Here is a 27,659-nt window from a genome sequence, read left to right on the forward strand (position 1 = left end):
AGGTACTCACCTCAGAGGAAAAAAAAAGATCTGGAGTCAGATTTTGCCCTAAAGCTGCCTTTAGGCTGCAGCAGGGTGAGATGGGTTCTGACCTGTCCTGTCCACTCTTCCACCCAGACTGGAGGAACTGACTTTTCAGTGGGTGTACTGAGGTGTGCTGGAAACTAGTTGGATTCTTTCCTCTCTCCTTCTGCCTTCATATGATTAAATGAAAACCAAAATTGGTCTAACTACTGGTGAGCAGCACATCCATGCATTCAGGTACCTCAGAACCAGAACACTCTGCATTGTGCTGTTCGTGTTAACAGGGGCACCAACAATACACTGCTCCCTTACACCCATCTGCATGAGTTTCTGCATGGGAGTTCATTTAAAAGCTTTCTCAACTTGACATCTTGCATCATTTGCTCATTTTCAGCATATTGCTGTCTGCAGTATTTATTTGGGCCTTATTTAGCCCTAGAAACCACATGAATTTTCAACAGACTGTGGACAAGTTGCATTGAAATAACTCTGGCTGAGCAGGGAGCTTTCAGGCTGCAGTGGAACTGTCCTTTAAACAGACAACTGTAAGCCTACCTCTCCTCCAACCCCCTTCAGGATTTGTTCTTGATCTGTGCCTAACTTCATCAAATCTTCAAATAATATGACCATTGTGTGGATCAGCTTTAGTGCTAATAAATGTCAGCTCAAATATTAACCCAATCATCTTTTGTTTGGTTTAATCTTCTGAACAGATTAATCTGAACACAGGAGAAACCAGAGGAGAGGCTGTTCTGCCATAAGATTATTTCCTTTAGTCTTCTGAACTGATTCCATTTGCTCTTTAATCAGCTTGGTGGGAAGTTTGCTTCCAGGAAATTATGCAGCAGTAAAAGGAATAATACCTGTGCTTGTATTTTGTGAACTTGTTTTTGTGCATGTGATGTTGCACTCAAACAGGGGTGGTGTTTTGGTTTTATTTTTTTGGTAACTGCATCTATTTTTGACAGTTTCTGGCATAAGCAGTGAGTTAGTCAAAGATTAATTGAAGAGGTGATCCTGAGCATTACAAGCAGAGGAACTGAAGAGTACAAGAAAACTTTGTGATGTGCTTGAGTTCCAAATGGAATCAGAATTCAGTGAGTTTGTGGTTGCTGTTGGAGGTGGTTGACTCCCACGTCACCCAGGCTTAAGCACACTGTTAACTAGGGTTAGATTTCCTGTGTCTGTGATGGCTGTACCACACCCAAGACCTCTTCAGTTCTCGACATGCATCTCACTTCCGTAATTACATCAGCACTCTGCTCCCCACCTGCCTCAAATGAACTCCGAGCGCGCACAGCGTTTCAAACACTCCGTTGAGCAATAGGTTTGAATTTCGGCTGCCTTTTAGCGTGGCTTGGCTCCCTCTTCTGGAAATGGGCTCAGCAGCAGAGCGAGTCAAAATCGAGCGTCGTTTCCTCTTCAAATGAAGGGAGGAAAGCCTACAACGGGGTGAAGGCTCACCCTGTGGTTACTGCATGTGGTTCCTTTCAGTTGCCACTTGTACCAAAGCTTGCTGTGTTTATTTTCTCTGGGCAGCAGGTTCGTGTGATCATGGATCCTGTGTGCCTTGTGCCACAGGCCGTTTTTTGGGTGGGAGATCTTTTTCCTCAGAGGAAGAAATGCTGAAGCAAAGGACAAAGTATCGTTTTATGATTATTGCTCTTGGCAGCTCTGGTGACCTTCTGGAGTTGTCTCTGGAGTGTGAGGAACTTTGCTGCTGCTTTTTTTTCTACGGTTCAGCTTAATCACGCTGCTACCCCTCATGATTTAAGTTGCAAACTGCTCTTCAAGGAGCTGTCAAGTGTTCCAGTTGGATAATAAGCATGTGCAGGCTCCTGGCTGCAGCAGCAGCAGATGGGAGATGTCTACCCTGTAACTCTGCCTGGTGCTTTTTGGAGCAGCCCAGAAGCTCTGATACCTTTCCCAAGGTCTACGACCTTTGTGCAAGCTGAGTGGCAGCTCGGTTTCATCCCTTGTTGACTTGAAGTCTTCCTATGCCCCTATCCAAGCTGCTAGTGACCACATAATCACCTGAACGACGTCCAGACAAAGCTCCTTCACCTGCTCATTCATATCCCTGCAGTGAGTCATGAGTCCTCTTGTTTTGGACCGAGATAACCATCAATTTAATTAGCTGCTTCCATAAAGGAGGCTGATTATCTCTCTCAGATACTGCAAGGCCACAGAGCTTTCCAACAGAGTTAAATCAAGCTGTGACAATGCTGATTGCCATTTCTATTTCTCCTTAAACTCTTTGGATGGGAATAACCTATTCAGTACTACTCCATGAGGAGATGAGGATTTCCTGCCAGAAAGCTGGAGGAGCACAGGGCTGTCTCACCAACAGTGCACGGAATGTTGCACTTCCCAGATGCCAGAGGGAGAGGAGAGACTCTGTTTAGAACTACAGAACCGTTTGGGTTGGAAAAGACCTTTAAGTCAAATCACGTTCCTTCAACACCACATCTACACGGCTGAAAACCCTCCAGGGACGGAGGCTGCACCTGGCAGCCTGTGCCAGGCCTTGACAACTCTTCGGGGAAGAAATTGTTCCTTACGTCCAAAATGAAGCTCCTCTGGTGCACCCCGGGGCCATTTCCTCTTATCCTAACTCTTTGTTTCTTGGGAGAAGAGACTGACCCCCACCTGACTCCTTTCAGGGAGCTGTGGAGAGCCTCCTTCTTCTCCAGGCTGAACATCTCCAGTTCCCTCTGCTACTCCTCACGCTTCTTTTTCCAGACCCTTCCCCAGTTTCCTTGCCCTTCTCTGGACCCACTCCAGCCCCCGGGTTAACCCAGCTCGATTCGCAGAGGAGGAGGGGGATTTTTACGGAGAAGGGTTAGGAAAAACAAGGAAAAGAGGAGAAACGGCACCAGTCTGTGGGGCTTTGGTGGCGAAGACGACCCTGCCGGGTACCCTGCAGGCGCCGCGGGTTCGAGACTGCCCCGGCAGCGCGCCCCAGCAGCGGTCCCGGGCGCGCTGCGGGCGGCAGGACTTCCCGGAACGGGGCGGCGGGAGGCGGCGGCGGCGAGAGGCGCTGACACGTGGCCGCGGCTCGGCGGGGGGAGGGAGGCGGCGGCCGCCGCGATGTGAGCCGGCCGAAGCGGAAGGCGCTGCCCGCATGGCCGCGGGTACCGGCGGCAGGAATGTGCCGCTGTGCAGCGCCGAGCACGGCGGCATGAGGCGGGATGGCGGCGGGGACCCGTACTGGTCCAGGTAAGGCTGGACCCGCTCCCGGGAAACCGCTGCTCTGCTGGCAGCGCGCTCCCGGCATCGTCCCCGCTCAACATCGTCCGGCCGCTCCCTTCCCGGCCCTGGGACCACCCCGCAGCCTCGGGCAGGGGCAGCAGGAGACTCCCCCACCCCGCTTTCTTCCGCTGCCTCCTGATGCATCTCCCAGGAAAGGATGCAGCTTCGGGATGGAGGGAATAGGCAGCCTGAGCCGATCCCTGGAGAGAGAGGTGCTTTCGAGAGGTGCTCGGTGCGCCCCGCCGGTCCCCTGGTGCTGCCCTTCGGGGTTGCCGGAGGATGGTACCGGGGACCACAGCCCCACTGAACCATTCCGCCGAGACGGTAAAGGAAAGGAGGAAAATACGGAATTCCTCTGAAACATAGTGTGTGTTGGGGAAAGTCTTATTGCGCTTAGCTCTGGCCTGTAGTCAGTTATTTAAACGCTGAAACCACTACGAGGCTCTCATCGAAGTGTTCCAGCAGGGCTGTTTGTAGTGGTGACGATAATTAAGGTAAAGTCTGGACCAGTAGCTGGGCAGCTATTTGGAACCGGTCCCCTAGCGAGGTGATTAAAATCCTTAACTGTGCTATCAAACCACTTGTGGTGACCACTTTTAACAGCAAGGGCGTGAGCAAAGGTAGAAGCTTACGGGTTTGAAGGAGAGGCTACGAACCTGGGACTGAACTGGAATAACCTGGGCAGCAAATGGTCCTCTCTGCCGCCCTAGGAAGGTCATCCAGCGCGTTCGCTCCAGCATCTGCCGCTAACGCCATCTGAGGTGGGCTGAGAAAGTGCCTCAGGGCCGTGGGAAGTGATGGCCAGAGGCTTTTCCGAACTGGGAGCTCCTGGACTTGAATATGTTGCCCCTACCTGTTTGAAATTTGGTTCGGTTTAACGCTGCCGTCAGGAGAAATTAACAGGCTGGCTGCCACAGTGCTGGCCTGTCCCGTGGGCTCCCTGCCCAGCTTCCAGGCTGGCATGACCCTATGGCAAGTCACTCCAGCAGGAGAGTGGAAGGGCAGGTGACATTGGTGCCAATGCACAGGAACGTGTGGCCAGGGGGGGAGGAATTGCCCCTTCCAGCAGCATTTAGCTGCTAGATACGTTGAAGTTTATCATCAGTTGCTTCCTGCAGTGGCAGCAGGCCAGCAGCTGTCCCGAGGGAGACTTCTCCTGCAGTCAGAGACCTCGAAACCTAAAGAGAGATCTCAAGAGGAAAGGGGTAGGTCTCAACAGCAGAACTTTGGCATTAGAGCTGCCCAAAGTTTTAAGTTGCTTTGCCCTGCAAAAGCAGTGATTTGAAACCCACCTCTCTGTCTCTGAAATGGGCGTGGTGGGATAGGAAAATCCACTCACCAAATTTGGCAGTGCTTGGATTAACAACTGGACTCAGTGATCTTCGAGATCTTACCCAGCCTAAGCAATGCTATGACTCCATGAAGTTTTGCTCAAACAAAGTTTCCATTTAGGCATTTTTCCTCTGGGGAAAAAAAAAACCAACCCTACCCAACCCAAAACAGTTTGGTCACAACAAACCCTCCAGTTTCCCAAATCTCTCTGAAAAATACAAGCCATCAGTAACACTTTCCAAAACAAAAGAGGTGATTTGTTCATCAGGGTATTTGTATTTTGAGGCATTTCTGACCATGGTTAAGTGCTGGTAGCAATTGAGAGAATCCAATCCAGGTGGAAGAGCAGCAGGACAACCATAACTCCCATCCAATTGTTAGCTATAGTGCAGCAGCTCTTGGAACCAGCAGTCACCTCTCTGATGTTTGGTGTAAACCCACACGGTGGTTGCAGCCCGTGTTTGGAGAGGTTTTATGAAGCCTTTGTGGTCTAAAACAAACAAGGCAGGTGGAGTATGGGAATGGGAAGGGGAGAAGTGATCCGTCACATCACGGATGTGGGTTGGTCCACTTGTATAAAAGACCTCCTTGGATGGTTTCAGATCGCTTTGGTGGACAGTGTTGGTACAGCACCTGCAAATAAACAGCTCTCACCATTTCCAAGTAATGAGTTATTGCCATGGAGGCAAGGTTTATCAAGTGGGAGAAGTGACATGGGTTCTCCTTTCATGCTCCAACAAAAGACATGCCAGGCAGCCTTCCAAGATCTGTCTGCACTGTCAGTGCAAGGAGATATAAACAGCTATCTTGGCAGGTTTATTTTGCCATCCTTGCTCAAGCCACTGCTTCTTTTGTCCTCTCTTTTTTTTTTTTCCAACTGTCTCTTCCTTCCTCTTCCACTCTTCTTGCCATGTGTTTTACCCTGTCTCTCCATCTGCCTTGCCCAGACTTCTCTGCAGGTTTCCAGTGGCTCTCTCTTATTGCATATCTCTTCCTCTTCCAAGAGCAAAACACTTGAGGATTTCTGTTTGGGGCTTGAAAAAGCTCTTGTATTTGTGTAGCATGTCTGGACATTTAGGTAACATCTTTTTATGGAGATCTTAACATGCCAAAGCAGGGCCACTTGGACAGTAGGTAGATGTGGTTTAGCATCTTGGGCAGTAGGTAGATGTGGGTTAGCATCTCTAGTTTGACTGGGGAAAGACTGAAGCACTGAGAATCATAAAATCAGTCAGGGTTGGAAGGGACCATAAGGATCATCTAGTTCCAGCCCCCCTGCCATGGGCAGGGACACCCTACCCTAGATCAGGCTGCCCACAGCCTCAGCCAGCCTGGCCTTAAACACTTCCAGGGATGGGGCCTCAGCCACCTCCCTGGGCAACTCATTCCAGCCTCTCACCACTCTCACGCTGAAGAACTTCCTCCTCACGTCCAGGCTGAATCTCCCCACCTCCATCTTTGCTCCATCCCCCAATGTCCTGTCACTACCTGATATCCCAAAAAGTCCCTCCCCAGCTTTTTTGTAGGCCCCCTTCAGATACTGCAAGGAAGGAAAAACCTGTTGCTGAAGGTTGCACACAAATCTACCAGCAGATCCAGCAGCAGACATGGGGATCACATTTTGGATGGTGCCTCCAGGAGAGAAATACAACATGGAATAAATCACTCTGTCCTGGGAAGCAAATGACTCCTAAACCCACTCAGTATCTCCCAGCCTCTGGCTACATCTGAAGACAAGGGATTATTGTAGCAGTTTCTTTAAGCTCCAGAGATAAAAGGAATTGTACCACCAGCCACAAGCTGGTCTCCTGTCACTCTTTGCCTGGAGCCATCAGTCATGTTGCTTTGCTGGGTTCTGATCTTTTGCCAACACAATGTGACAGCTTTAGATGTTTTGGGCTTTTAAATGATTTAAAAATTATTATTATTATTATTATTATTATTATTACTGTTATCATTTTAATTGTCCAGATTCCTCACCTGATTTTAGTCATGCCTGTGCTGAGAACTTTTTTTTCCCCCAGGGAAAATCTAAGCAAGACACACATTTCATTCTTGGCTGATCCATGTGTGCCCTTAGATCAGCGTGCAAAGCACGTGTGTGCATCATTACTTCTCCTTCCCACCTCCTCCACCTGGACTTAACAACTATTTCCAGCTCACACGAGCTGCTGAAATCTAATTTCATCTTTGCTTTTGCCAAAAGCAAGAAACGAAGAGAGGGAATAAACCCAGAGCCACGCTTGCTGAACACTTTGTTGCCATCTGTGGCTCTGAAGAGGGAGTTGGTACACAGGAGGATGACAGGAAACCAGCAGCTTTCCCAGGGAAAAAAAAAAGGCAGCCCTGTGTCCTCTGTGCTGCTCTCATTGGCAGTGAGCTGGTGAAGTGGAGGGAGAAAAAACCCAAACGACCTAAACAATCCTCCTCTAAACCCCAAAGCTTCTTTTGACAGCGACAAATCATGAGCTTGGAGCTGGTCTGCAGCAGAACCAAACTGACTTGAGGAGGTGAGAGGATCACCCCAAACCTGCCTCCTGGCATGGGTGTAGATTTTCAAGGGAGGGAGAAATTGTTGTTGGGAAAAAGTAAAGTGAGAGGAGTGTCAAACCAGGTTAAAAATAGCTACCTGGGCGTTATCTCCTTGCTCAGGAGTGTCTGCACCACTGCTGGGTTCGTGCCATGTCAGTCAGGCTGCGGTTCTGTTGGAGGTTATTGTGGCTTAAAGCCATAGGCAGCTGGAAGAGGAGCTTTTGAAGGGGGATGCTCCCATGGAGAACAGTGATGAGAAGGGTTATTGTCCCCTAGCTGTGGTATGGCAGGTGGCCATGGGCAGAGAGGGCCCCAGACACCAGCTGTGTGTGCTGGTGATGTCCCCCTGGGAGGTGGCTCCATGTTTGGCTGCCCTTAGTTTGGAGCTGGTGGGCCTCTAGCATGGCTTGGAGCTGGGTACCACCAAAAGGGCTCATCCCTGTTCTGCTCTGGGGTTCTTGTAGGGATGAGTGAGTGTCCAGTGCTGGTGACTGGGATAAGTGAATGGGCTGGGACACTAGAGGTGGCTTAAGCTGATGTACCCTCCATGTGCCTCCTACAGAACCATTTTTTAAGTCTCTTTTTAGAGTAGCACACTGAAGTAGAGATGCCCTAGGAGTGGGTGGTATGAGACTGGTGAAACCTGTGCCTACCTCTGCCATGGCACATCTCTGATGCAGACCAGGAGCTGCAGCTCCCATTTCTTCTCCCACTTCCAGTTCCAGTTATGGAAAACACCCACAAACTTTGGAGATGGCTTCTGGCCAAGAGTTGTTTCTGGGGCAGGCTGTTTGTAGTCTTGCTGTCTAACACAGCTCTCTAGCCACCTGAAAGTACCTGATGGTCCAGACTCCTGCTCTGAAGGAGATACTAAACTGTAATCTAATTGATAACCTCAGCCCCAGCAGTGACCTGCAGTGTCTGCAAACAGACCTGTGAACTGGGGGAAGGCAGAGAGGCAAGTCAAGAGAAATAAAGTTGAATAAATATTTGCTCTGTGGCATCTACAGAAGAAATTCCTCCCCCCTGAAAACACACTGCAAATAAAAACACCCTGTGCTGCTGGCTCTCCTTCCACTGTGGGGAGCTTGGCTTGGTTCTGCCCCTTTGAGGCTCTCAGGCATCCTTGAAACTCAATCTCAACCACTATGCCCAAGGCAGGGGACCTGCTTGCTTGGTGGTAACCAGGTCCTAGTAGTATCACTGAATGCTTTAAAGCAAGGCTGTGACCATCCAGTGCTGCATCTAGAGGAGGAGAACCAAGGGACATCAGGCAGGGCTACTGCCGAGCAAAAAGTCAGCCAGGAGGAGTCATTAGGGCTTGGGCTAATTATAGTGTGTCTGGGAGGTGGTTAGAGGTTGAGGAGATAGGAAGTGTTTTCTAGCTGCATGGCTGCTTCACTTGCTAAAGAGGATTTTGGTGACATGCAGAAGAGGATGCACCTGTGATGCCTTCTTGTGAGCAGAAAGGCATGAGAAGTCAGGGGAGCCCAGGCTGGGCAGTGAGAAGCTGCCACCATCATGTGGCACCCAATTAAGTCAATTAGGTGGCTCCAAACAAGCTCTGGTGATTCATCTGCCCATGGTCTGGAAGTGGCTGCCCATCCAAACCTCTTTCTATCACTTGTAGCCAGGGCTCAGCCAGAGCCAGCAGAGGGTTTTGGGGAGATGCTGGATCTGCTCCTGTGCGTGACTCTATCTCAGTTGGGTTATCTCCAGCACAGATTACCTCTCTCATCAGAGATGCCATTAGGTCTATTCTGTTATCTCCCTGCATCTTGGATGGCTGCTGTTACCTACCCAGATGCTGTTGGACTTGTCATTATGCCTTAGTTTGTCAAGGAGAGTTTTTATTTTCCCCCTTCATGCTAGTCGAGGTTCCTCCTGCAACCTTTGCTGTTGTTGTTGTGCACTGAGCAGAACATTGACTCATCAGCAGGCTCTGTGATAACTATAATTAGGAGAAAATGCATTTACAAAGCTCTTTCCTCTGATGCAAGCAAATGATTGTCCTTGCAGGGAAATAATTCTTGCCATGCTCTCAGGTGGGTGTGGGCAGTGAGCGATTACATTTGACACTCATCTTATTTGAGTGGGTTTTCCTAGCTGGATGTGCTACCTGCAGAGCAAGTGGTGGTCTGAAGCTGTCTTCATGCTCCCCACTTGTTTTCAGCACTTCTCTAGCAATGCATTTAAAAACACAGGGTAAGAATAGAAAAGTGTAGAGTGGAGTAGGAATCCGTGAGAGGACTGAGGTTGTGTCGTGTGCCCAGAGACTTATTTAGTGTTTTTGAAAAGGAATAAAAGTCAAAAGAAAAGTAGTCAGTGGAGTTTTGTCTCAATATCAGCTGGGGAGGAGGCTTGTGAGAGGAGATCTCTGCTCAGCCCCTTCCTGCTGCTGTGTCTAGCTGAGCTTCCAGAGGTGTCTGGCTTTTGCAGGAGAACCATGTGTTGCTTCATGGCTCTGCTCTCAGGCAGCTTGGACATTGCCCAGCAGAGTGGCATCTTCCTCTTGCCACCTCCATACCCCTTTTGTGTCCCCAGTCCCTGCACTGTGTCCCTGTGTGACTGCTCACTTCATTGAGGAGAGAAAAAAGGTTTCAAGCTCACAGCATCCCCCCTGCCCCTCTGCCCTCAAACCAGAGCTGCTCTGCATCCTGCTCATTGCTTTTTTGGGTGCAATGCCTTAGAACCAAACCATTCTGCCCTCACCTGCACCTTCCTTGGGCACCAGCATTGCTGTTCCTGGGGTTTGCTTTTCCTAGCTGTAAACATGCACTGCAGGGACCAGACCTTGGCAGTAATACAGAAAGCAGTGGAGTAAAGACTAGTTGAACTGCACAGGTTGTCTTCTCTTCATCTTGCACAGCCATGCAGGGTGTAGGGCTGAGGAAGAGCTGATATCCCATCATTATCCATATCTAATATCTCACTGAAATGCTGCTGACCTCCTCAGAGGATCTGCTGGAAGGAGAGGCAGAGCTCAGCCCCGCTCTGGACAGCACCTCGGAGGTCTCCCTTTTCTCCAGGGGGGAGAGCATACTTTAGAAAACTCTCTTGGTGACTAAAGAATGGGCAGTGGCTCCACACGCCCCAGGCTCTGGCATTGTGCTCATCACAATAGCAGCAGGTTCAACAGCTCAGTGAATCAGCATTGTGCTGCGGTAGATAACAGGAGAGATTACTGCTCCGGACTGCCCATCTCTGCAGGTGCATAGGCACTGGTTTGGCAGGCATGGGTCAGGCACACCTGCAGGCGTCTGCTCTCACATTGTCTTCAGACACCTCTCTGAAGGCTCTCTGTATACTTTCCCAGCTACTCAGGCTGCTGCCCTCTGCCCTTGGTGGAGGATTTGTACCCAAACTCCTGCCTGTATCATCCCACTGAGGCTGACCTGACCTGGACACGTAGCGTCCAGGAGCCTTTGGTTTCTGTGTGCTTGGCTGTAGCAAGCTGCAGTTGACAGAGATGGAGCTGGCTGGGGCAGGCAATTAAAAACTAAATCACGTTTGGGTTTGCAGCAAATTAAGACAAGATTGCTGCTTATCTTTCTCTTGGTGTAAGACCAGCAGGGACTCTCAGGAGAGAGTCAGCTCAAATGGCTGAGGCAGGTCAGCCCTTGGTTACTCATTAGAAGCATACAATCATAGAACAATTGAAGCTGGAAGAAACCTTTGAGTTCATCGAGTCCAACCACTCACCTAGAGCTCACAATCCCACCACTACTGCTAAACCACTATCACTAAACCATATCCCTCAGCATCACCTCCACACATCTTTTAAGTACCTCCAGGGATGGTGACTGCATCACCTCCTGGGCAGCCTCTTCCAGTGCCCAGAACCCTTTCTCTGAAGAAAGTTTTCCTCATAACCAACCTGAACCTCCTGTGGCACAGCTTGAGCCTGTTTCCTCTTGCCCTGTCACTTGTTGCTCCCATCACTTATCCCTGTTGTCCTTTCCCTTGCTCCTCCAGCAAAGTTCCATGAGGTTTTCTAGTTCCTGCCTTATTTGGTACATTTCCATGTCTGAACAGTAGTGCCAGTCCCAACCTTCAAAGCACCAACTAAAGCCCTTCCAGTTCCTCCTGCCAGAGGTTTTCACTGAGCTGCAGATCTGCCCTGTGGGAAAACAGCAATAAATTCATTCTGGAAGGTACAACTGCCCCAGGTGCTTTAGTTCTCATTGTTCCTTTGCCTCCCTCTGTCAAGAACCATTTGACACCTTCATAAATGGGTTTGTGCTGTGTGGGGTTGACCTGCATTTATCATCATTCCACTACAGGGAAATAAAAGCTTAGCTGGATTAAAAAAGTGACCCAGGATTGTTTCCTCTGCTGAAGGTAGCAGGGTGGAAAGCACAGAGGTTAATGCCCCAGTACAGTGATTTCCCCAGTCAGTTCTGGGGCAGAGAGTCTGTTTGCTCAATGCTCTGGCTCTTGGGCACAAAAATAACCAAATACAAAGAATACAAACACTGGGCATTCTCACTCAGCTTTTAACTCCATCATCCATGGGCAAAAAGGGAGCCAGGATGATGTTATTGGGGGGGGGGGGGGGGGGGGGGAAGGCAGAGGAGTTCTGTACCTCAGTGTGATGGTTTGGGTGTTCCCTCCTCACCCCATGCTTAAGAAAATCACCCAGACTAGACTCAGCCAAGCTGGAAATTGGAGACTGAAGCTATATTTACAGCTTAGCACAGTACACAAGCAGGTTTTTACCATCTAGACAGCTAGATGCAGAAATATACAAGTTTACAAGCATTACAGAAAAACAGCAGCCCTCCCAGAAACCAGAGTCCCCAGGAGGGGCTCCCAACCACCCTCCCACCTTCCTCCCACCCCTCTACCTTACCCCAGACTTTGCCTTATGTTCAATGGTGAGTTTGGAGGGTCAGCCAGGAGTGTTAGGAAGCAGATGGATTAGTCAGACAGCAGGTTAGGCTAGAGGGAAGTTCATGAAGCCCCAGAGACAGAGAGCAACCAACTGCCTTATCTATGTTTATGTTCTTGTTCTTATCCATCTCAGCAAGCCTATGAGTGAAGCAGACATCACCATTGTTTCCTTTTCACAGCCTAGCATCTAATTCTTCTCACCAAAATGTCCCAGCTAGGCTCAAACTAGCACACTCAGTGTGGGTCTCTGCTCTAAAAGCATGTTGCTGACTTGGGACAGGAGGAAATTGCCTTCTTGCTTCTTTCCAGCCTGTGTCTTCTGCAGGAGCACTTTTCATGGTGCTGAGTACCAAAAAATATATGTTCTGTTAGCATGAAGTTCAACAAGGGCAAGTGGGGAGACCTGCACCTGGGGAGGAATAACCTCCTGCATCAGTACAGGTAAGAGGTTGACCTGCTGGAAAGCAGCTCTGTGGAGAAAGATGTGAGAGTGCTGGTGGACAAGTTCACCATGAGCCAGCTATGTGGCCAAGATAGTCTCCTTGGGTGCATGAGGAAGAGTGTGGCCAGCAGGTGGAGGGAGGTGCTTCTCCCCTTCCACTTGCCCTGGTGAGGCTGCACCTGGTGTATTGTGCCCAGTTCTGGGCTTCAAGAGTGATGTAGAACTACTGGAGAGAGTCTGACAGAGGGTCACAGATATGCTGAGGGGACTGGAGCACCTCTCTCATGAGGGAAGAGAGGCTGAGAGACCTGGAGCTGTTTAGCCTTTGGAAGAGCAGACTGCGAGGGGACTTTGCAATGCATATAAGTACCTAAAGAGTGGAGCTCATGAGGATGGGCCTGGGCTCTTTCCAGTGGTGACAGGACAAGGGCAGTGGGTGCAAACCAGAACACAGGAGGATTCACTTGATCTTAAGGAGAAACTTCTTTACTTTGATGATGCAAGAGGCCCAGAGTAGGCTGCCCAGAGAGGTTGTGGAGTCTCCTTCTCTGGAAGACTCCAAACCTCATCTCCCAGGCAGACCAGTCTGTCCTCTGAGTCCTCTCTCATAGATCTCCCAGTCAGATCATTCCATATTTCCTTTCCCTGTCTTCTTCCTCTCCATCCTTGCAGGCCTGAGTCCCGTGTCTGGACGGTGATGCTGCTGCTGGGGACATGCCTGCTGTACTGTGCCCGTGTTGCTGTGCCCATCTGCGCCGTCGCCCTCAGCACCCGCTTTGACTGGGACAAGAAGCAGTCTGGCATAGTGCTCAGCAGCTTCTTCTGGGGCTACTGCCTGACACAGATCATCGGGGGACATATCAGTGACCAGTATGGAAGTTGGGCTTTTGAAATGACATTTAGCTTAGTTTTGACCTCTGAGTTTCACTCTGGGACAGTGATGGGGTGGAAGGGTGAAGTGTGTCCCTATAAAGTTTCTCCCATGGATATAAAATCATTCTGTGATACTATGATTCTACATCCATGGGGAGAAGCTTTATGGGTGTCCTTGTTTTGGATGGGACAGAGTTCAAGGAGGCACAGCAGGTTGGTCTGAAAGCAGGTGAGATCTCTCCATCAACCTCAGTCAGGTTCTGCAGCTGTGATTCAGAGAGGACACATGCAGTTGTGACTGTCTGATGGGGTTCCTGGGTCTGGGAACTGTTGCTGTGCCTACAGGGCAGCATGCACTGAAGGGCAAAATCCCCAGCAGACACAGGGACTGGCCACATAGAATCATAGAATCAACCAGGTTGGAAGAGACCACCAAGATCATCCAGCCCAACCTATCCCCCAGCCCTAGCCTGTCAACAGACCATGGCACTAAGTGCCCCATCCAGGCTTTTCTTGAACACCTCCAGGGACAGTGACTCCACCACCTCCCTGGGCAGCCCATTCCAATGCCAATCACTCTCTCTGTGAAGAACTTCCTCCTAACATCCAGCCTATACTTTCCCCGGCACAACTTGAGCCTGTGGTCACTACTGCCTTGACAGTTGCTGCAGAGAGGCTGCCAGAAGAGAGCTGCAGTCATGTTACCAGACACTTAGACCAACACAGGTGGTTTTTCACCTGGAAACCATGCACAGCACTTTTGTACAGGTGTAACTTTGCTAGTGGGGGTTGTTCTCAGCACTGGCTCAGTAACTGAAATAAAAAGAGCATGCCCACAAGCTTACCTGTTAAGCTGCCTAAAGAAATCGTGGGTGTCAAGCAGCCTTGGTGTTAGCCAAGTGCTAAATGCTGGTGCTCCTATCACAGTATCACAGTATCACAGTATCACAGTATCACAGTATCATCAGGGTTGGAAGAGACCTCACAGATCATCAAGTCCAACCCTTTACCACAGAGCTCAAGGCCAGACCATGGCACCAAGTGCCACGTCCAGCCTTGCCTTGAACTGCCCCAGGGATGGCGACTCCACCACCTCCCCGGGCAGCCCATTCCAGTGTCCAATGACTCTCTCAGTGAAGAACTTTCTCCTCACCTCCAGCCTAAATCTCCCCTGGCACAGCCTGAGGCTGTGTCCTCTTGTTCTGGTGCTGGCCACCTGAGAGAAGAGAGCTGCTGCTCACCAGGAGCATTTTGGTCCACTAGCAAGCAGCTTAAACCCAGTGGTGCTGGACAGCCATTCAGGAAGGTTTCTACCACTAACCACAAGAAGAAAATAGTTCCTTTTTTTTTTTTTCTCCCAAGTAATCCTTCCCCCCCCACCCCTCTTTGATCTGCATAGTCTCTCCTCATTTCCAGTTCAGCACCCCCAGCTTTCCCACCCTATATTCCTATGCAATCTTTTCACCAGCAAGCCCCCATCACGGTTTCCATCGTGTCTGGGGAAAGTCACATGTCTCTGTTTTATCACACCAATTAAAAGGCAGCTCCCCCAGCCAGCTGTAAGGAAAGATGTGAGCAATTACCTGCTCCAGTTCCTTTCCCCAGCCACCTTAGTGAGGAGGGCTTTCCTCTGCAGTCTCTTGTGAGGAGCACATGCCTGGAAGGAGTGCACCACACTAATTATCTTCCTTAATAATTTCCAAGCCGATGCCTGCAAACCCCCAAATATGAACAGGCAGAGCTGATGCAGAAGAGCAGATGGAAGAGAAAGCATCATCACTGGTTCGGAAGAGCAGAACAGTGACCCCAGCTGGGCTTCACCTCCACCTGAGTGCCTCTGTGTAGTGGTGTCTCTGAGGCTGGCATGTGCTGGCGTTGGATGGGCAGTGCTGGTGGCCAGTGTCTTGGTGGCCAGCTGCTTGCTAGCTGCTCCAGGGGAGAAGGGGGTGGGAAGAGAGGAGGTCAGAGCTACACCCCAGAGGGTGAGAAACACTTGTGAGAGAAGAGCAGGTTTGGCTGAAAGGTTGTTCTTCGAGAACAGGCTAAACTGGAAGAGCACTCGAGTTGTGAGTGAGGGACTTTGCCCTTTCACCCTCCCCTGAGGTTTCATGATGTGTTTTCTGTCTTCCAGAATAGGAGGTGAGAAAGTCCTCCTCCTGTCAGCATCAGCCTGGGGGTTTCTCACAGTCCTCACCCCGCTGCTCACCCACATCACTTCTGCCCATCTTGTTTTCATGACCTCCTCCAGGTTCCTCATGGGGCTGCTGCAAGGTGAGACCCTTGTTCTCAGCACTCCGTGTGTCTCTCTGCCCAGGGGCTGCTGGGCAGGGGGGTCATGATGTAAATCCAGCTGCAAGTCACATGCATGAATCCTTCTCTTGTGTGTGATGGTTTGGGTGTTACCTGCCCTCCCACCCTTTAGAAATCACCCAGACTTGGCTCAGCCAGCTCTGGAAATTGAATGAAGCTTTGTATTTACAGCTCAGCACGATGTACAAGCAGATATTTAGAGTATATATACAGCTAGATACAGAAATAGACAAGGTAAAAGGTAATACAGAAACACAGCAGCCCTCCCAGAAACCTGAGTCCCCAGGAGGGGCTCCCAACCACCCTTCCACCTTCTCCCACCCCTCTCTACCTTACCCCAGACGTTGCCTTGTGCCCAAGGAAGAATGGAGGTTCAGCCAGGGGGGGCAGGAAGCAGCTGGATTAATCAGGTTAGGTTAGAGAGAGAGAAATGCAGCTCAAAGCCCTGGCAGTGACCAAATGTCTTATCATTACTTGGATTCTTGCTCTTATACATCTCAGCAAGCCTATGAGTGAAGCAAACATCACCATTGTTTCTCTTTCACAGCCTGTGGTCTAATTCTTCCCACCCAAACATTCTAGCTAGCTTCAAACTAGCACACTGTGTATTTGAGCAATCCTCTGCCTCAAAACTGCCTCCACTTGCATGGGGAAAAAAACCCCAAACCCTGACACTTCTAGAGACAGTTTCTGACAGCTCATTCCCCTGTAGGCATCTCTGCCAGACGAGGGCTGCTGCCTTCCAAAGTCATCACTTATCCCACCCCATTGCCCACATCTTAAAACTACCTCAAAGAACTTGGGAAAGATTTGCCCTTGCCAGAACTTCTGGATTATTTGAGTTGATTTTTCCTTCTCTCTTGGTGAGCTGCAGCACTGGAGAACCTCTGGGGTAAGAGCACTGCCACTGATGGATTTACGGTGGCGGTGAAATGGGATTACGGAGGAGGCGCAAAGAAACCTTTTGTGGCGATGGAGCCACTCATTTCAGTCTGTATCCCTGCTTTGAATTCACCAAAGGTTTTGTTGCTTTGTCTTGATGTTCAGCTCCTTTGAAATTTGCTTTTGCTTTGCTCATGAGGGGCACAGGAGCCTGACTGCTCCCTGCCTTGCTCCTAGGGGTGTACTTCCCATCCCTGTCTAGCCTGCTGTCCCAGAAGGTGCGGGAGAGCGAGCGAGCCTTCACCTACAGCACAGTGGGGACTGGCTCACAGTTTGGGTAAGTTCAAAAGGCTTTGATCAGTGAGTGACAGTCTCTGGACATCACATGTGATGAAATGCCACTAAACAGTTGGAGGCAAAACGCACAGCCCAAAGTACACATGGATTCCTGGGTCCTTGAGGACAGCGGCTGTGGCTGAGGAAGCCTCAGGCAGCTGCTGTCGTGCATGTCAAGGATTTTATGTTTGGGGTTTTTTTTTTTTGCCTTTCCTTTTTGTTCAAACCAGGCTTTGAAGAGTGTTTGCAACATTTAATTACTATGGGAAAGAGCCTGAGCTGGGAGGAAGAGCAGGAGTCAGCCTGAGACTGGTCACCTGTCCTCGCTGATAGATGGGGATAATACAACTTCCCCAGCTCTGATTATCTCCAGGAGAATTTCCTTCCTAAGTGGAGGGCTTGCTTAAAAGCCAAATAGAAATATGAGACTGTTTAATCACTTCATTTTCCAGTGTACTCCTTTCTTTGGCTGATTCATACACTGAGATACTTTCTGCACACCAGCAGCCTCATTTTCTGTCCTTGATGAGTCATGTTGCAGTGTAGGGCAGGCAAGCTTGAGGTCCTTTACTGGTTTCTCCTGCCCAGCTGAGGAGTTTGAGATGCCACACAGGGAACAGGACAGTTTGCAGCATCTAAGGGTCACTGGGCAGACATACACAAGTGACTGACAGCTCTTCTAAGGGCATTTAGTGACCTGCATCCACCCCAAGAAGCATCTCCCACTGATGTGTACAGCCCAAATGTGCCCACCTAGCCCTGTATATCCAAATGTGTTTTCCCTTTCAGGACACTGGTGATAGGTGGTGCAGGATCTCTCCTCCTGGACTGGTATGGCTGGGAGAGCGTTTTCTACTTCTCTGGTTTGCTCACTTTGCTCTGGGTTTACTGCACCTGCAAGTACCTGCTGAGTGAGAAAGGTAAGTCCAATCCCTCAGGCTGCCACCACTCCTGAAGGCTCAGGTGATACCTCCCAGTTATTTCTGGCACATCCTCTGTGTTCCCAAGATTTTGCCTGGTTTTCCTCAGGGCACTTTTGTTCAGGTGTCTTCTGTACTGCACACCATGTCTTTCCCAGGAACAAGGTTTTGAGCTCTTGCATTGCTGATTTCTTACCTCACATCCCATGCTAGATTAAATTGCTGCTGGGAGTCTGATCTGACTCCTCAGTACTCTTAAGCGCCAGTGAAGACACCAAACAGATCGTGAGCTTCAAAGTGGATTAAGCTAAAGCAGGGCAAGATTCTTACCCCAAACTAACAGCATCTAAACACAGAGCTTTTACAAACCAGATGATCCAGAATATCTCTTCCCAAATTACTGCCTGGCAGTCATTCCACACGTGGGAAAATCATTACACCTGGCTACAGCATTACTGCTGTGAGCGTGGTGTGTGTAGGAGCCCAAATCATCAGGAGCTGGATGTGTGCCTGCTGCTGCCCAAAATCCAAACCTAGTCCCTACCCAAATCCCAAACCTGGTTTCTGTCCAAATTCCAAGCCTGGTTCCTATCTAAAATCCAAACCTGTTTCCTACCCAAAACCCAAACCTGGTCCTACCCCAAATCCCAACGTGGTTCCTACCCAAAATGCAAACTTGGTCTCTACCCAAAATCCAAACCTGGTTCCTATCCCAAAATTCAAACCTGTTTTTGGTCCAAAATCTAAGCCTGATTCCTACTCAAAATCCAAACCTGGCTTCCTACCCAAAATTCAAACCTGGTCCTATCCCAGATCCAAACCTGGTCCTATCCTAGTTCCAAACCTGGTCCTATCCAAAATCCAAACCTGGTTCCTGTCCAAAATCCAAGCCTGGTCTCTGCCCAAGGGATTTTTCTGTAATTACTACAAGAGATGTAACAAAGGTGGGGGTGGATGGGAAAGTTCTGGATGCAGTGGGAAAAAATTAGTCCACATAAGTTGTTCTCATGAGCATTCAGTGGTGGTATAGCCCAAACCTGAAGGTTAAAAGGAGATTGGAGGTAGTTGTCTAACAGTCTCTGAGAGCTTCCTCCAGCTGCCCAGAATCAGAGCTTTCTTTGTGTGTTTCTGTCCCTGCAGAGCTCATCATCCCCATAGACTATTTAATGAGAGGCCTCTCATTCTCCAAGCAGACCAAAGTTCCCTGGAAGCAGCTGTTCAGGAAGGCTCCGATATGGTAGGCAGCTGTGGGGCAGGGCTGGCTTGCACCCTCCTTCCAAGGGCTGCTTCTCCTCACTGTCCTTATTTCTTCTGCCTGTGTGTGTTTTGTCCACTTATTTGTTGGGAAACATTACCAGGTTTGCAAATCCACTCTGTCTAAAGAAAGAACTGAAAAGCTAAGCTTCACAAAAGGCAGTTTCCTAGAGTCATGGAATGATTTGAGTTGGAAGGGACCTGTAAAGTTCATCTAGTCCAACCTGCCTGCAGTGATCAGGGACATCTTCAACTAGATCAGGTTGCTCAGAACTCCAAACAACCTGACCTGGAATGTTTCCAGGGTGTTCTGTCCAAAAGAATGTCAGGCTTGAGTATTACTGGCAAATCTTTCTTCTCCATTGGCTGTTCCCTGGAAGAGCCATGTGCTTCTCTGGAGTGATGTTCTCCATCAGGCTTGTTAGAAATAATGCTTAGAATGGCCTCCTAAGAAGTACTGCTCAGGGGCAGTGAATGGTGCAGGCTGTGGTCTCTTTGCTGGCCAAACAGCTTTTTAATAGCCATTTTTCCTTTGGGATGCTGCATTTGGTACTGAAGCTTGTCCAAGCTTGCTCTCAAGTGCCATTTAAAGATGAGGAGGAGAGCAGTGGGGCTGCAGGCCAGCAAACCCATTCCTGCCTTGAATAACCAGGGAGCATCTGCTGATAACAAAAGCCTATCTGGAGTACTATGTTCAGCTTTGGGCTCCCTGGTTTAAGAGGGACAGGGTTCTGCTGGAGAGAGTCCAGTGGAGGGCTACGAGGATGATTAGGGGACTGGAGCACTCCTGGCCTCAATCTGCCCAGGGCAGAGCAGGAGTCTGGGTCTGCAAGTGCTGCCTTTTGGGTCCCTGTGCCTAAGGGTGAACCTAGCCAAAGTCAGGCACACTCCTGTGCTGACACTGCCCTGGGATAGTGTTGTGCTTCCCGAAGAGGAGGACACCTTCTGGGTGCTGCTTCAGTCACTGATGTGAACCCCAGCGTGGTGTTTGGAGGAGGAGCCAGTGGCTGGCAGCTGGGGCAGGAGCAATGCATTTGGCTCTGTGCTCTTCCCACCGAGATAGGGCAGAGCTCAGAGTTATGTTCAAAAGCAGGCTGGATGAGGCCCTTGGTGCCATGGCTTGGTTAGTTAGGTGTTGGGTGAGAGGTTGGCCTCGATGATCTCAAAGCTCTTTTCCAACCTTGCATGATTCTGTGATCTGTGGTTCTGTGAAATGTGCAGGGTCAGACAGAAGAGTTCATACAGCAGCAGCCAGGCAGAGATTGACTTCTCCTTGTGTCCTTGTGTTTATATATGCCAGCAGAAGGAGTGGGCAATACAGGCATCACCTCATTTCCTTTTCACAGCCAAGGAGCTAATTTCTCTCATTAAAATATTCCCAGCACAGGGGGATTGGACTAGATGACTGCCAGAGGTCCCTCCCAGGTGCCACCATGCTATGAGTCCATGATCCTGTTACCTGTGAAAGAACTCTCAGGATGCCATCATACCTCCATGTGGGATGTATTTATAGAGCAGGATCTGAAATGCTGGGTTGCTCAAGTGCCTGTTTCCCACTCACTGTGACCTGTCACTCCTGATTCCTTCCTCTCTGCTGTATGTTTCCAGGGCTGTCATCATTGCTCAGCTTTCCACAGCCAGCACATTCTTCACTCTCCTCTCCTGGCTGCCAACTTTCTTTAAGGAAACTTTCCCTGAGTCAAAGGTAAGTTGGCTCTGAGACACAGGCACTGCCTCCCTCTGTGAAAATAAGGTCATGCCAGGTACCTGCCAAAACCGGTTGCTTAGGGAGGAGAATGATTGCAGAGGGATTTGGGGGAGAGCAGGAGGAGGTGAGAGATTTCCTTGCTGGGTTAGGATCCACTACCCACCTGCACATGCATTTAGAGACACAAACCCTCCCTCCAGATGGGCAGATACTAATTTCTTGTTGCTTGTTTAGGGATGCTGAAGTGAGGCTGAGCTGGAGCACCTTCCAAGTGAGGAAGAGTGGGTGCTGTTTGGTTTTCAGACTGCCTTTCTTCTGAGGAAAGGATGGCACAGAGCTCAGGATGGCACAGTTCACCCTGGGTTTGGCACCATTCACCCTGGGTTTTCACAGAGATTTTTAACTGCCCTGACATGGCTCAGCTCAGACTTGCCTGCAAAAATTATAATTACTATTAGTGATTTGTACTTGGAAAATACTCTAAAGGCTTCACTCTCCTCAGCACAAATCATCTTCTCACCTGGGCTGAGCACTCTCAGAAAACTCAGGCAATCTTCCCTAGCCCTGTCAGGTTTTGACCATTGCCAGAGCTCCTTACAACTGCCTTTCCATATCATATGTGTAAGGAGCTTTAATGACATAGTTTATATATATATATATATGTTAAAATGCATTAAAGCAGCAAACATATTGTTGTGACAAGATTTGTGCACCTCCAGTAATGTGCTTGGGCAGCAGCAGTTTGCCATCTGTTCAGCATGATATCATGGTGCCCTTATGTAAGATGCTCCATATAGTGCTCCTGCAGCTGATAATCCCTCCATACGTTTGAATAAAAGAGGGCTTGAGGAGGCTTGATTTTAAAGACTGGATGATAGTCCCGAATGTAGGACACCTATGGCACCTACTGGCCACAGTCCCTTTCTGCAGGGGAGCTGCCTGCACTGCTGCCTGCCTGCACAGCTGCGTTCAGCATACCCGGGTGAAGTTCTTGGCAGCAGGGGTTGGCTCACACCGCTCAGGGTGATGGGCTGCAGGGATGAGATGAGGTTAGTTTGAGTGCTGTGTCCAGTTCTGGGCCCCTCAATTCAAGAGAGATGTTGAGATACTGGAAGGTGTCCAGAGAAGGGTGATGAAGCTGGTGAGGGGCCTGGAGCACAGCCCTGTGAGGAGAGGCTGAGGGAGCTGGGGGTGTGCAGCCTGCAGAAGAGGAGGCTCAGGGCAGAGCTCATTGCTGTCTGTGACTACCTGAAGGGAGGCTGTAGCCAGGTGGAGTTGGTCTCTTCTGCCAGGCAGCCAGCAACAGAACAAGGGGACACAGCCTTGAGTTGTGTTGGGGGAGGTTCAGGCTGGATGTTAGGAGGAAGTTGTTGTCAGAGAGAGTGATTGGCATTGGAATGGGCTGCCCAGGGAGGTGGTGGATTTGCCATCCCTGGGGGTATTCAAGAAAAGCCTGGATGAGGCACTTAGTGCCATGGTCTGCTTGCTTGGCCAGGGCTGGCTGCTAGGTTGGACTGGCTGAGCTTGGAGGTCTCTTCCAACCTGGCTGATTCTATGATTCTAGTTTGGTGTGTTGAGGTGGAGTGGCTGAGCAAATCCAGCTGGTGTTAACTGGCACCAGAGATATCACCCCACAAGCTCTATGAGATACCATTTTCCAGAGCAAGCCTCAAAGGTTCAAAAGCACTGAAAGATGGAGGTGGACCCTGGTGTGGTTTCCATGAGCAGATGAAACAGGACTATTCCAAACCAGGATTATTCAGCTTGCCCACACATCCTGAAGCCAGGCAAGGAAGGGAGGGATGTCCCCATGGGGTAACAAGCTCTGAGCAACAGAAGAGATACAGGGATGATGGATGGCTGAGAAGGTTCAACCAGCTGAGATGAAGCCCAGCCCACACTGATTTCAGCTCCTCATGGGATCTAGGCACAAAATGTCTCTGAGCAGCTCTAATCCAGATGACCAGTAATCATCTGTGATTACAACTGCAGCAAGCTCACTTAATTGAAAATAGGCCAAAGTATGTTGCTAGCCATAACGCTCCCTAATCCTGGCATTAGAGATTCCAGCTCCTTTCCCTCAGCCTCACAGTGACTCTGCTAATGAGGCTGAAGCTGATGTTGGAAATGTTGCTGGCAGCTTTGCTGGTGACCCCCAGGGCAGACTAAAATCTACAGCCTGCCTTTGAGGGCTCTGTGGCTCTCTGCCACATCACTTTGCTCAACAGTAAACTTTGCCACCTTCCATCCCTCTTTCCCTGAGCAGACAGAGCTTTCTGCCTCTCCCCTGGATGTAGGGTCACTGGGGCAGAAGGAAAGGTGACCAACCTACAAGTGCTTCAGCCCTGTGATGCAGCTGGCACCTCAGATTTGGAAGTGGTGCAGGGTGCAGCTGAGAGCTTGCTGTGCAGAGGGGGTAGAGATCCTGCAAGAAGTGCTGATTGCTTCATGTTTTTTCCCTTTGACAGATAAATATTTGCAAGCAGACTCAGCTCTGACAGCAAAACTTCTCTTGATTCTTGCTCCCTTGCAGGGTTGGGTGTTTAATGTAGTCCCCTGGCTGGTGGCAATCCCAACGAGCTTGTTCAGTGGATTTCTGTCAGACCATTTGATCAACCAGGGTAAGAGCTCACTTGGTTTTGTTTCAGCATCAATTTGATGTGATGTGGAAAGAGGGCCTGGTTGGGATGAGGTGACCTTGTTGATAGGAAGGAGACTTAGCAAACAGAAAATGTGAGGCTCTAACACAAAAGCAGGACAAATATTCCAGGCTCCAAATCCCACCCATGTGTTTGAGGTTTCCTTTGATCTCAGTCACAGTATTCACCTGGAGATGAAATCTGGCCACCCAAATTCCACTAGCTGGAGAACAAGCAAACCTGGTGAGCTGTGCTTAACTCCAGCTCTCTCTTTCTCTTCCAGGGTACAAAACCATCACCATTCGCAAGTTCATGCAGGTAAGAGAGCTGAAGTCACAGGAGAGACACCTGAGTTGTCTGCTGACCTCTGCTTACATGGCAGATTAGACCTGGTATGGAACTGGCTGGGAAGATTATGGGTGGAAAGAGGAAAGGATTTGTAGCTTTACAGCTTTGCAGTCAGTGTGTATGGGAGATGAAATGCAGAGGAAAACACTGACTGAGGAATAGAGCATGGACTGATGGTAGCATCATGCAGAGATCTGTGAGTGCTCCAAAGATTTTCTCTTGTGGGCAAGGACCAACCAGACACTGTCATTCCAAATGGCCCCAAAGATACTGAGGAAATAGCAACACAAGGATGAAAGGAGGTTGTAGTGAGGTGGGGGTTGGTGTATTCTCCCTAGTATCCAGTGGCAGGATGAGAGGAGATGGCCTCAAGCTGCGCTAGGGGAGGTTTAGGTTGGATGTTAGCAAAAGTGTCTTTACTGAAAAGAGAAGTCAGGCATTGGCTGCCCAGGGAGGTGGTGGGTAGTGAAGTCACCATCCCTGGAGAGGTTAAAAAATGTGTAGACATGATTTAGTGAGCATGGTGGTGTTGGGCTGATGGTTGGAATCGATGACCTTAAAGGTCTTTTCCAACTGAAATGTTTCTCTGATTCTATGAACAGAAACAGAAGTGCTGGGTGAGAGCAGAGCTTATCCTCTCTGCTCCACAGCATCTCACCCCTCCAGACAGACACAGGAAAACACAGAGGGAGAAAGAAAACCAACCTTGGGAAGCAGCAGGTGCACACAAGCTCTTGGCATTACACAGAATGTGCTGTGGGATTTCACTCTCCCTTTCTTCCAGGTCGTTGGCTCTGGTGTCTCCAGCATTTTTGCTCTGTGCCTGGGCCAGACCTCCAGCTTTTGCAAAGCAATTGTGTTTGCCTCAGCCTCCGTGGGCCTTCAGACCTTCAACCACAGGTAACAACGAGGACAAGGAGAGTCATTGCACTCTTATCCCATGCTTGGCATTCTGGGGTCTCAGAGGAGGCTGTCTCCATCCTGACTATCAGAGCATGGCTTTGTCTAAGCATCATCCTGTGCTGGTCCCTGTGAAGCTGGTGGATTTTAGTGCCTGCTGGGTTGGGAATGATGCAGGAAAATTTTAGTGTGGGAAGAATTTGGGCTGGCAGGCATTACAGAGATGAAGCAGGAGGGGAATTGCACTTTGTTTCCTCTGAATGCTTTGAGTTGAATCCTTCTCCTCCTGGTACTCTCAGCCTCTTCTGTCCTTCCCTCCTTTCTGCTGCCAGGGCCATTTATTGTCCAGGATCTTTTCTTCTATTTTTTTTGTTTGACATCCTAAATATGCTGTAAGTGCTGAAAAAGCAGTGCTGCTCCATTACAAAACATTTCCTCCTTTGTTTCTCACTAGTGGCATCTCAGTAAATGTGCAGGATCTGGCCCCCTCCTGTGCTGGTTTGCTGTTTGGTGAGGACTGGTGGGGTTCTGGTTGTGCTGAAGAGGTGGTGTGTCCTTGGGTGGTTCACAGAGGGGATGGTGTGTCCGTGGGTGGTTCACAGAGGAGGTGGTTTGTCCTTGGGTGGTTCATAGAGGGGATGGTGTGTCCTTGGGTGGTTCACAGAGGAGGTGGTGTGTCCTTGGGTGGTTTACAGAGGGGATGGTGTGTCCTTGGGTGGTTCATAGAGGAGGTGGTGTGTCCTTGGGTGGTTCACAGAGGGGATGGTGTGTCCTTGTGTGGTTCATACAGGAGGTGGTGTGTCCTTGGGTGGTTCACAGAGGGGATGGTGTGTCCTTGGGTGGTTCACAGAGGAGGTGGTGTGTTCTTGGGTGGTTCATAGAGGGGATGGTGTGTCCTTGGGTGGTTCATACAGGAGGTGGTGTGTCCTTGGGTGGTTCATAGAGGGGATGGTGTGTCCTTGTGTGGTTCATACAGGAGGTGGTGTGTCCTTGGGTGGTTCACAGAGGGGATGGTGTGTCCTTGTGTGGTTCATACAGGAGGTGGTGTGTCCTTGGGTGGTTCATAGAGGGGATGGTATGTCCTTGGGTGGTTCATAGAGGAGGTGGTGTGTCCTTGGGTGGTTCATACAGAGGGTGGTGGTTCCTTGGGTGGTCCTAGTGTTGTGTGTCTGGAGTGGTGTTTGCAGGGTGGGGTGTCCAGAGTGGGTTGTAAAGGAGGGGAAGTGGTCATCAGCATTAAGGTTTGGACAGGAGTAGCTCTGTGCAGTGTCTACTCCACCTGTGCATCCTCAGCTTCCCTCTGTGCCACACCTGCCGCTGCCAGGGGCAGGTAACTTCACCAACATGCCTTTTCAATTTGCCAAAGGTTTACCTGCACCAAGGGATGGGGACAAATGTTGGCTGTCCTGGCCCTCACCATGCAGACTGTGTGGCAGCTCAGACGAAGCCCCTCATGTCTGTGGGTTTCTAATAGACAATTCCTTTCTTTACTTCACAGGGGTTGGAAATACTGGTGGAGCCCTCCTAGGTAAAGCACTCCCCTGCAGCTCACCCTTTGCTGGACAGTCCTCTCCTCACAGGTGGACAGGACCCAACTCCAGAGAGTCTTTGCAATTCTTTCTCCTCTCTCCTCTCCCATCCCAGGTGTTGTTTGTGTGTACTTGGCTGGCTACCTGATTGAGACGACTGGCTCCTGGATTTCTGTTTTCAACTTGGTGGCTGCTGTTAACAGCATTGGCCTCTGTGCTTTCCTCATGTTTGGAGAGGCCCAGAGAGTGGACACAGACTCTGCATATATGGACCTCTAGAGCTGAGTCCAGCAAGCAGCTGAAGGACTGTCACATCCATGTGTGATTGTTGCACAAGTGCCAAAGAACATTTTTATTAAGGTTTTTAGCATGAAAAATATTTACTGAGACCAGATCTGAATGAAACTTGTGAGAGAGGAGAAGTTTAGAGTGCACTTTTTGCTCAGGGCAAAGCTGATGGCCTGCAGAGCCATCCAGCTCAGTGTCTTCAGTGAGGATACAGCCCCTGTGACCAGCTTGCCCCTCTCTGTGCCTAGTGGACAAATATCCACTTGGCTGAAGCAGTTCACCTGCTACCATGGTCTGCATGCTCTGCCCTGAAGCAGTTGCTTGCTGAAGGGAGATGCTTTGCCATGCTGGGAGCTGGTCCCTCTGTGCTCTGCCAGCTCTTAGGCTGCCACACAGCACCTGCCCTCTGAGCTATGCTGAAAGGAATGATCCGAGCCAAGGTACCTCTGACCTTAACCCTCCCTTGCGTGCCTTCACTTTGCAGTCTGCTCAAGGTACAAGCCAGGTGGGCAAGAGAATGGGTTGTGAGATGAACTCACTTCTGGATAGATGTCTACAGTGGACCTAGGGGCATGAGGTTGCATCAATGCTGCCATCGCCATGCTTGAGCTGAGCTGGGAGGCTACAGAGCAGACTGCTCCAAGCAGCTGAGCCCATCTTTACTCACAGGCAGTGCTCAAAGGCTCCCTCTACTCCTGGGTCACTTTACTCCAACCCTGAGCCAAGGTAGACCACCTCCAACGTGAGAGCAAGGCTGCAGGCACCTAGGTCAGGCTTAGCTGGGTTGTCCTCGTGGTGTAGCTGCAGCTGAGCATCCCCCAGGAGCTGTTTTGTCATGTGCTGTGAACGTACAGGAGGGACAGGTGACATTCCATGCTATGGATCTCCACTCCCAAATGCTTTCTGCTTGCTTAGACAGTCCTCCTCAGGGAAGACTTTCCAGAGAGCCTGTAACCAGCAGGTTTTGTTCCTGTTTTGAGCTCAAAGCAAAGTTCTGCACCAGGGATCCACAGTACTACACGTGGATCCCTGTGGATCAGCAGTGTGTGCCTCTCAGCCTGAATGTCTTTAGTTATTTATAACTATTTTAGAATTGAAGTACCAGATTCTGTATTTCATCTACTTGAGGCCTGATTCTGCATGTTCCTTTTGAGTGGTGCTCCCACCAAACCCCACACTGTTTCTGGGAGGGAAGGA

At 49.8% G+C, this 27,659-nt stretch overlaps 1 protein-coding gene across 1 annotated transcript; it reads left to right on the top strand.

Annotated features, from left to right (window-relative positions):
- Positions 1-3,143: 3,143 nt before the first annotated feature.
- On the top strand, positions 3,144-27,207 carry SLC17A9 (solute carrier family 17 member 9). The gene is made up of 13 exons (XM_064167436.1): positions 3,144-3,243; positions 13,148-13,345; positions 15,480-15,619; positions 16,778-16,877; positions 17,666-17,796; positions 18,937-19,033; positions 20,659-20,755; positions 23,292-23,379; positions 23,681-23,715; positions 24,530-24,645; positions 25,100-25,155; positions 26,144-26,173; positions 26,290-27,207. Exons 1-13 carry the CDS (start codon positions 3,149-3,151, stop codon positions 26,451-26,453), a joined length of 1,347 nt encoding a protein of 448 aa, XP_064023506.1. The 5' UTR covers positions 3,144-3,148; the 3' UTR covers positions 26,454-27,207.
- Positions 27,208-27,659: the final 452 nt, after the last annotated feature.

This window comes from Pogoniulus pusillus, chromosome 29 (assembly GCF_015220805.1).
Source record: "Pogoniulus pusillus isolate bPogPus1 chromosome 29, bPogPus1.pri, whole genome shotgun sequence".
In the NCBI taxonomy this organism is placed as follows: Eukaryota; Metazoa; Chordata; class Aves; order Piciformes; family Lybiidae; genus Pogoniulus; species Pogoniulus pusillus.